Below are 7,837 nucleotides of genomic sequence, written 5' to 3'. Positions count from 1 at the left end.
GGTTCATCAGGCTTGCTCCTTAACTCTTTACTATAGCTTCATTTACTGTAATATTGCCTGGGCCAGTACATATGCCTCCTACCTACACAAATTACTCATCATACAAAATAAATGTGCAAGACTAGCAACCACCTATAATTACTTGGCTATATCTGCACCTTTATTTAAGAAACTCAATATCTTGACTATTTACCACATTAATGTACTTAAATTATGCATTTTCATCTACAACCACTCATACTTCCCAGACAGTTTACCTAAACCCTTCAATTGATTCTTCCAGGTTCGTTCTGAAATCCATCTATTTGACACAAGACACTGCGATAACCTTCACCCTCCCCACTGGCACACCTCACATAGTCAATTCTCTAACAGATAGAGGTACCATACTCTCGAATACTTATCTTCACATTACCAAAACCTCATCATCCCTCAATAACTTCAAACGAAGACTGGGGGTCAGCCTGATGAACCAAACCACTCAGTAATCTCCACACATGCACAAACACATTTAAAATAAACATTTACTGTTCAATTTTTGGGGTGATTGCTGATCGGTTCATTTGTACATTTTTGATTAGTGGGTTTTGTTTTCTGTTTTAACAAATCTATTTTTTTGTACTTATGTATTTTATATAGTTTTTTTGTGGTGTGGGTTTTATATAAGCCCTTGGACTTTCAACCACACCTGCACACCGTGTGTAACGGCTGTTGGTAGAAGAAGGTGAGGACCAAAGCGCAGCGTGGTACGTGTTCATGTTGTTTATTGACACTGAACACTAAATACAAAAATAACAAAAGGGAATAACTGAAACAGTCCTGAAAGGTGAAAAAACACTGAACAGAAAAAACTACCCACAAACACAGGTGGGAACAGGCTACCTAAGTATGGTTCTCAATCAGAGACAACATTTGTCAGCTGCCTCTGATTGGGAACCATACCAGGCCAAAAAAATAGAATAAAACATAGAACTCCCACCCCAACTCACGCCCTGACCAAACCAAAATAGAGACATAAACAAGGAACTAAGGTCAGGGGCCTGTTGCACAAAAGTAGAATTAAGACATCCGGGATAAATGACTCAGCTGAGCTCAATGAAGCCAAAACATGTGCGTCCAGGCTTAATTGGTTGCACAAAGACCAAGCCAGGATGAGCAGACACGGATTCATTAAGCCAGGTGAAACCAATCCTGGATAGGTGCGCGCTCACGGCTCACTCAAATAGACCCCGCCACAGATCACAGATTAACTGATTTACCATGGCAACTAGAGCCGCGTACTTTTCCCCGTCGGAAGCACAAATCCTCATGGAGGCATACGAGGAGGTAAAAGATATCATTAAGAAGAAAGGCAACACCGCCACAGTGATAAAGCAAAGAGAAAAAGCGTGGCAAAGTATTGCAGACCGCCTGAATGCGTAAGTAGTGCACAATTACACACTCACCGCTCCGCTGAAACATCACAATTACAATTCAAATATTTAATTCACATCTCCAAAAATGCAGTTGTACTGTAATTATGAAACGGTTAAATTTTTAATTGAAATGCACTGCAGATATGAGTGAAATTGTGTAAAGTAACTCCATCACACTGTATAAAGCTATGATACATTTTTTGATATTTTTACTGAAAACAAGACAAAAATACCAAGTAATTTTTTGCAGTGTGACTCCATTAAATGTGTGTGTGTGTGTGTGTGTGTGTGTGTGTGTAGATTAAACATGAACGGGCCAAAACGGACATGGCAGCAGGTCAAAATCAAATACAAGAACATTCTGCAGAATGGTATGGTCCCTGACTAATATTTAACAAAGCACAAGCATATATTGTACCCAGAAGGTGCCTGCTCACACATTGTCTGTACTGTTTTAGCAGTGAAAAAGAATACCCACAGACAAGGCACGGGTGGTGGGTCACCAAAGGCTGACCTTACCCCAGCAGAGGACATGGCCTTGGAGCTAAATAAAGGCAGGCCCGTCTTAGAGGGGATCCCTGGGGGGAAAGAGACGAGCATAGGTTCCTCCCAAGATGCCACCCGCTTCATTCAAGGTATGTCCTTCCATCTCTACATGGGATACAACCACATTCATATTGAATCAATTTGGACTGTCTGACTTTGGTTTACCTATTGCCTTGCAGTGTCTGGCAGCACTGTGTTCCTGTTAGAGCCACCAGCACAAGCACCAGACGATGCTGATCCAGTGAGTACTCCATCAAAGGCATACTGTAGGCCTGGCATGTCTTGTCTACTAGCTTCAATATGAATCCGATTAAATGTGATAGGGTGAAGGCCCCAGTGCAGCAGCAACAGCACATGATGGAGACGATGATGAGGAGGAGACCATCTCTCTGGATTGATGCATGAGGTATCATGTTAAGACTGTGAAAGTACTATTTACTCTACAATGGTGAGGAGTCCTCATCAAAATCAAAAAATCTAATTTCTTTTACAGGACCCAGATGCTATACAGTGGGAAAACCAGCCTGGCAACATAGTGCGTATTAATAAAAGGACACCACATCCTGCCAAATTCCAGCTGCGCTAATTGTATTGTGTTCACAGAGCTCACAAGCTATCAGAAAGTTGTATGGCAACCACCTCCGGCGCCAAATAGAACTGGCAGACATAGACATTCAGTACAAGAAGAAAAAGATGGAAAATCTTGCACTGGAGTCCGAAATAAAAAAGAGGACAATTAGGAAACTGGACCTTGAAATAAAAAAACTTGAGAGGGAGGTGAGATATGCCTTCAATGTACACTGTATGCTAACTGTAACACAAATGTATTAATCATTATTTTTCTTTCCTCCCCCAGCTCCAAGAAGATGACACAGCTCAAAATAAAAATTAGGTATATTCTCGTAAAGTCAAGTGAGCCATGACATATGAGCTCTTATTGTGAGCACACAGGACGGTGGCATCTTTCTAAGGTTTTTTTTATTTTCCCAGCAATCAGTACAACCAAGTCATCGTTATAAGGCATCGCCCTCTTTTGCCCACCCCCCCAGCACCAGGTGTGGCCACTAGCCTATATGAAGGCCCAAAATTGTGTGTTCCTTTCTGCTCTGACAATGGCATGCCCATTCGTGCGAGATGTGGTGGATGAAGAAGCACTTGTGCTGAGGAGAGCCTTCAGGCGAGAAAGGGTCTTCAGGGACCGGTTGGACCCACTGGCCTTCCCTGATGACCATCTATATGAAAGATACAGGTTTTCTGCAGATGGCATCAGGTATCTATGCAGACTACTGGGTCCCAGGATTAAGCACCGCACTGCACGGAGCCATGCACTGAGTGTGGAGCAAATGGTTTGTGTGGCCTTGCGCTTTTTTGCTAGTGGAGCCTTCCTGTACTCAGTGGGGGATGCAGAACAGCTGAACAAGGCCACAATTTACCGCACAATAAGGAGTGTGTGTCTGGCTATCAAAGCATTAGCAGATGTCTTCATCTCCTTCCCTGGCCACAGAAGACTCTGTGACATCAAAGAGGAGTTCTATAGGATTGCAGGTAAGAGGATCTACAAATTACAGGACAACTGTTAACACATAGTAGGACACTCATTACTTTGTGTGACAGGTTTCCCCAATGTCATTGGTGCAGTGGACTGCACACACATAAGGATAAAAGCCCCCTCAGGTGCCCATGAGGCCGATTTTGTGAATAGGAAATCCTTTCACAGCATTAATGTTCAGGTGAACATAACTTTTTGATATTGTCCATTGACGAACACTCTGCATTGCCAGTGATGTGCATTGATTGGTGTAATATTCCTCATCTTATGATTTCAGATGGTCTGCAATGCTGACTGTGTGATCAGCAATGTTGTGGCAAAATGGCCTGGCTCAGTCCATGACTCCAGAATCTTTCGGGCCTCTGAAATCTATCAGTGCCTATCACAAGGTAAGCCACACAACCCCTATTTATAACCATCATGGCTGTGTCAAGAATATCACTGTGTTTATGAGGTAGTAATGATGAGATTTTGTGTTGACAGGTGAATTCTCTGGTGTGTTGCTGGGAGACAGGGGGTATGGCTGCCAGCCTTTTCTCCTGACACCTTTCACAGACCCCCAGGAAGCACAGCAGGCCTACAACCATGCCCATGCCAGGACCAGGGCCAGAGTTGAAATGACCTTTGGCCTCCTGAAGGCACGCTTTCACTGCCTTCACAAATTAAGGGTCAGCCCTGTTAGGGCATGTGATATTACTGTGGCTTGTGCTGTCCTCCACAATGTGGCCTGCCTGAGGAAGGAGAGGGCCCCCAGAGTGCCACCAGCCATGGACTGGGACAATCCGGCAATCTTCCCTGATGACGACAGTGGTCGGCTGCTGAGGGACCAATATGTGTTGAATTATTTTAGTTAGTATGTGTGCTTTCAATTTTGGTTAAATATGTCCTGCGGTGGCAGAGGAATTTGGTTTTTTTTGGGTTCGTTTTTTGACGAATTTGGCCTCTTATGATGTTTGTGCGGTATACTGTGTGTAATACAAGGCTGCAGGGAGGCTACTGCATCCATTCATTTGTCTGTTCAGTTGATGTGTATGGATTTGTCCTGCATTTATTTTAGTGTGCAGACATGCAGGGTGTGTTATATACAGACCTTTGAATGTGTATGTATCATTTTGTATAATATGCTTGGATTCTGTGCTTTCCATCTTGTAGAGTCACTGTGACTTCAGTTTCGAAAGGAGCTGATGGTTTACCTGCTTTGTTTTGTCCTTATTCAATAAAGGAACATAATGTTACACATTGTGTTTTTATATTCATATGGAATGTGTATTTGTTTATATGACAGAGTACTAGGGCCACACTGAAGAAAAAGGATAAAGTCATAAATTTATGAGGCTGGTTCTTTCTGCAGAAAAGCTACATATTGTTTTTACAGTTTTGATACTTATGACAATGTGATACTTAATATTCTGGCACATCAGCATGTCTTTGTTTATGAAACCATACTGAAGTACAATTTCACGAAATGCCCCACATCTGTCATTTTAACAACTGTCCTCCTTTAAAACAACTGGTTACAATATTATGACTTGTGTTTTTTTCCCCTCTGTGGCCCTAATATTCTATCATTTTATATATAGCCTTATAGTCTATGGGAAACTGTAAATTATCTAATGATAGCAACATCATCTAAAAATCATTTTTTATCCAAAATCATTGAAATTAATGATCACAAACGTTTAAATAATAACAGTGGGTCTAGTTATATGTGATAACAATGTATAGTGAGCAGTGAAATAACTATTGGTTTCCATTTGTGGTGACTGCTGACTGACATTAGGGATGAGATTAAATAGATCCTGGAATTTAGCCTGGTCTGGAGCAGGCTAGCTCCACAGAATAAATCTCCATGGTAATTTATACCATAACATATCCTCCTGCCCCCTATCCATCTTTAGTGCAACCGGATTACGGATCAATTGAGCCAGGATCACCAAGATATCCTGGCTTAATCCCTTATCCTAGTTTTGTGCAACAGGCCCCAGGGCGTGACACCGTGTTTATTTATTTGTTGTTTATCACTTATTTTCTTTGGTGCAAATAAATTTCACCTAAACATGAATTTGTGCATGACTGAGGAAGATGCAGTGCTACTCAAGTTTCGCCATCAGGTGGAATAGGAGTCCCTTCTGGTCAGTTTCGCCGGAGGAAAGGAAGGAGGGAGCAGGGACCATGAGAGGAAGACCCTCTGCTGCTCTCTCCCTCACTAATGGTGTGTTCAAAACAACTGGGGACTTGAGATTCGACTGGGAAAAATAGTTTTGAACGGTCACCCAAATCGGAATTCCAAGTCGGAAACTCTGGCATCTTTCTATAGAGAGCTCCAACTTTCCGACCTGAAGATCACTGACGTCATGATTTGACCTCGTTTTTTTTTTCGAGGTCCCAGTTGTTTTGAAAGCACCATGACCATCAGATGCAGGTACAATCAGTCCAGCAATATAAAAAAGATAATAATTTTTTTAATCAAAGCTCGAATTTTGAAACATAATATGGTCTGAGAATAACAATATTGGCAGACCAGGCATATAGCCAGTATGCTGTGATAATGTATTAGGCCTAGGGCTGTGGCGGTCATGACATTTTGTCAGCCGGTGATCCGTTAATTAGCATAAACATATTTAGCATCTCCTGGCTTCCGTTTAGTCACGGTAATTAAGCTTCTCCAAGCTCTGATGCTGCTGATGGTCAGTAGTAGCCCAACAAACTTTCTAACTGCCTGGTATCCCGCACTCTATTGTCCCTCTAATCACTCTGATGCAAATGTAATCTAAAATCTAATCAAACACTTCATGAGAGCCCATGAGCTCATGTTGTGCAACATTTCTATAGGCTATGCAATTGCGAGAGAAAACAGAGTGATGCCCTCTATTAGAAAGAGGAAGAACCCATCAGATTTCTATAGGCTAGGCCTATTATATTTCATTCTCAACTGCTTCTATTTAAAACAGGAGTATAGCCTACCTGGCTGGTATGAAAATGAACCATGGGAAAAGTGTTCTCAATTCGCTAATTAAGTGCATAGATGACATGTATTTTCTTCCACCGCCCCTGTTTTGAGACAGGTGCATGATAATAAATCAAAACAAATTTCACACATATATAATTTAGTATGTGTAAAGACGATGAAATAAAGAATACTGTGATGGGTGACAATATTAGCCTATCACTTGTGAATGATACCCAGCATAAGGCAAACATGGCATGCTTTTTTTTGCAACTTTTTCAATTCATAGTCTCACACCTCATGTAGCCTAGCCCATAGGCCTATATGTTTTGATAAGGTTTGTATCACAACTAAAATGGCCAAATAACTTCTTAAAATGAAGGACTTTAATCTGCTTTATAAGGAGTGTAGATTCTAACTGGCATAGATACGCAGCGCATGAATTTCAAGTTTGGGGAAGAACATTTTTACCTTAAAAATGCACCTTTATAATTAAAGCATTACATGCCTAATCACATTTGTGGTCACTTTTGAGAATGGTGTTTTCCTGATAATGGAACATACGTGCTTGTAGCCTACTGCCGTGTGCACATTTCTGCTCTTATAATATGAAGAAATAGCCTAATAGTATATCAACATTTGAAGCTAAATGTTTTCATCTGTTACGTTTGGCTCATTGCTTAAAATAGTTTTTTTGATGCTAGTGATTGTATTAATTTGAGATCTATGTCATCCCACAACTGTCCCAGATTATGTTTGGAATATTTATTCCTCGCATAGAATAGAATAGATCAACTTTTGTTCAATGGGGGATAGTACATTTACATAGGCTAGGTCTTTTGCTGTTCGTTAGGCCTACTCATCTTGTTGGCTGATGAAAAGTAAATGTGGACAGTTCTTCCAATATCTTAAATGGAAACAAGCAAGATTTCTGGCTCTCACAGACCTGTAACTTCTTCTTTAAGAGGCTCCTCTTTCCTCCACTCGTTACCTGTATTAATGGCACCTGTTTGAACTTGTTATCAGTATAAAAGACACCTGTCCACAACCTCAAACAGTCACACTCCAAACTCCACTATGGCCAAGACCAAAGAACTGTCAAAGGACACCAGAAACAAAATTGTAGACCTGCACCAGGCTGGGAAGACTGAATCTGCAATAGGTAAGCAGCTTGGTTTGAAGAAATCAACTGTGGGAGCAATTATTAGGAAATGGAAGACATACAAGACCACTGATAATCTCCCTCGATCTGGGGCTCCACGCAAGATCTCACCCCGTGGGGTCAAAATGATCACAAGAACAGTGAGCAAAAATCCCAGAACCACACGGGGGGACCTAGTGAATGACCTGCAGAGAGCTGGGACCAAAGTAACAAAGCCT

General features: G+C 41.5%; 1 protein-coding gene across 3 annotated transcripts; it reads left to right on the top strand.

Moving 5' to 3' along the window:
- The first annotated feature begins 1,035 nt into the window (after nt 1-1,035).
- LOC139570977 (putative nuclease HARBI1) lies at nt 1,036-4,768 on the top strand. 3 transcript variants are annotated; one of them, XR_011674210.1, is made up of 8 exons: nt 1,036-1,786; nt 1,874-2,050; nt 2,141-2,202; nt 2,565-2,738; nt 2,818-2,853; nt 2,952-3,506; nt 3,788-3,899; nt 3,994-4,768. XR_011674210.1 is itself a non-coding variant. In XM_071393389.1 (8 exons), the coding sequence occupies exons 5-8, from the start codon at nt 3,035-3,037 to the stop codon at nt 4,362-4,364; spliced, it is 1,071 nt and encodes a 356-aa protein (XP_071249490.1). In that variant the 5' UTR covers nt 1,036-2,050; nt 2,141-2,202; nt 2,565-2,738; nt 2,818-2,853; nt 2,952-3,034; the 3' UTR covers nt 4,365-4,768. The 3 variants fall into 3 exon arrangements, 2 of the variants coding, with proteins under 2 accessions (XP_071249490.1, XP_071249491.1); XM_071393389.1 differs by adding an exon at nt 3,576-3,691 and having other exon boundaries at nt 1,036-2,050; XM_071393390.1 differs by adding an exon at nt 3,576-3,691 and having other exon boundaries at nt 2,565-3,506.
- The last annotated feature ends 3,069 nt before the right edge of the window (nt 4,769-7,837 follow it).

Source organism: Salvelinus alpinus, chromosome 3, assembly GCF_045679555.1.
Source record: "Salvelinus alpinus chromosome 3, SLU_Salpinus.1, whole genome shotgun sequence".
NCBI classification, from domain to species: Eukaryota; Metazoa; Chordata; class Actinopteri; order Salmoniformes; family Salmonidae; genus Salvelinus; species Salvelinus alpinus.
Note: the sequence above shows the minus strand (reverse complement) of the source record. Positions and strands in the feature narration are given on the sequence as shown.